Source organism: Mesitornis unicolor, unplaced genomic scaffold, assembly GCF_000695765.1.
Source record: "Mesitornis unicolor isolate BGI_N332 unplaced genomic scaffold, ASM69576v1 scaffold42326, whole genome shotgun sequence".
NCBI lineage: Eukaryota > Metazoa > Chordata > Aves > Mesitornithiformes > Mesitornithidae > Mesitornis > Mesitornis unicolor.
Genome location: NW_010189714.1, coordinates 667 through 1,363, shown reverse-complemented (window position 1 = coordinate 1,363; position 697 = coordinate 667). Strand labels below are relative to the sequence as shown.

General features: G+C 56.7%; 1 protein-coding gene across 1 annotated transcript in view; it reads right to left on the bottom strand.

Annotated features, from left to right (window-relative positions):
• SPATA20 (spermatogenesis associated 20) overlaps positions 1-492 on the bottom strand; it is an 8,819-nt gene extending 8,327 nt beyond the window's left edge. Inside the window, exons 1-2 of the mRNA XM_010186166.1 lie at positions 386-492; positions 170-234 (exon numbers count right to left, since the gene is read on the bottom strand). Coding sequence (XP_010184468.1) covers positions 170-234; positions 386-492 — 172 coding nt within the window. The remainder of the gene's footprint in view (positions 1-169; positions 235-385) is intronic.
• Between the last annotated feature and the right edge of the window lie 205 nt (positions 493-697).

Genomic DNA, 697 nt, shown 5'->3' with positions numbered 1-697 from the left:
AGGAAGCCCCTTGGCTGCCGTTCATCTACAGCAGGAGCTGTTACAGCACATGGCCCTCTCTCACTGACAGAATCAGTGCTCCGCGTCCATCCTCATCTACGCAGCAGCTCACACCAGCTCAGGACACAGTAACACATGGGGACATGAAATACGTCTTGTTTCTGGTTACCTGACAGGAATATCAGCTTGTTTTCTTTCTTTGCTTTATCAAATGCTTCCTGACCCCAAGGGTACCTGTGGAGGGAAGACAAGAAAGGAGCTTCAGGGGTCACCATTGATGGGACCTGGGCTCCTCAAGAGCTGCCTGCAAAGCTGCTGCCTGGTGGAGAGCAGCCAGGGCAGCCAGGGATGTAAGAGAAGGGAGAAAGGCACCAGTTGCTCTTACCAATCCACAGGGTTGTGAGCATGCTGCAAGAGGTAGGGGGACTTCTCATTAATCAGGCGGTTGGCGTGACGAGGGACACTGAGGCCGGTTGTCCCCCCTGTGGCCATGGTCACGCTCCCCGTTAGAAATGCCCACCTGCGATGCCAAACACGCTCATCACTTCCTTGCTCACCACAGCAATGCGCAGACCCAGAGAGAGCCACGATGTCCCCAACCAGCACCACCTTCACCCCAGCTCCTGCCGGTGCCCACCACAGCCCCGAGACAGGGTGCTGCTCCCTGTCATTCACCTCCCGTGCCAGGGAACCGATC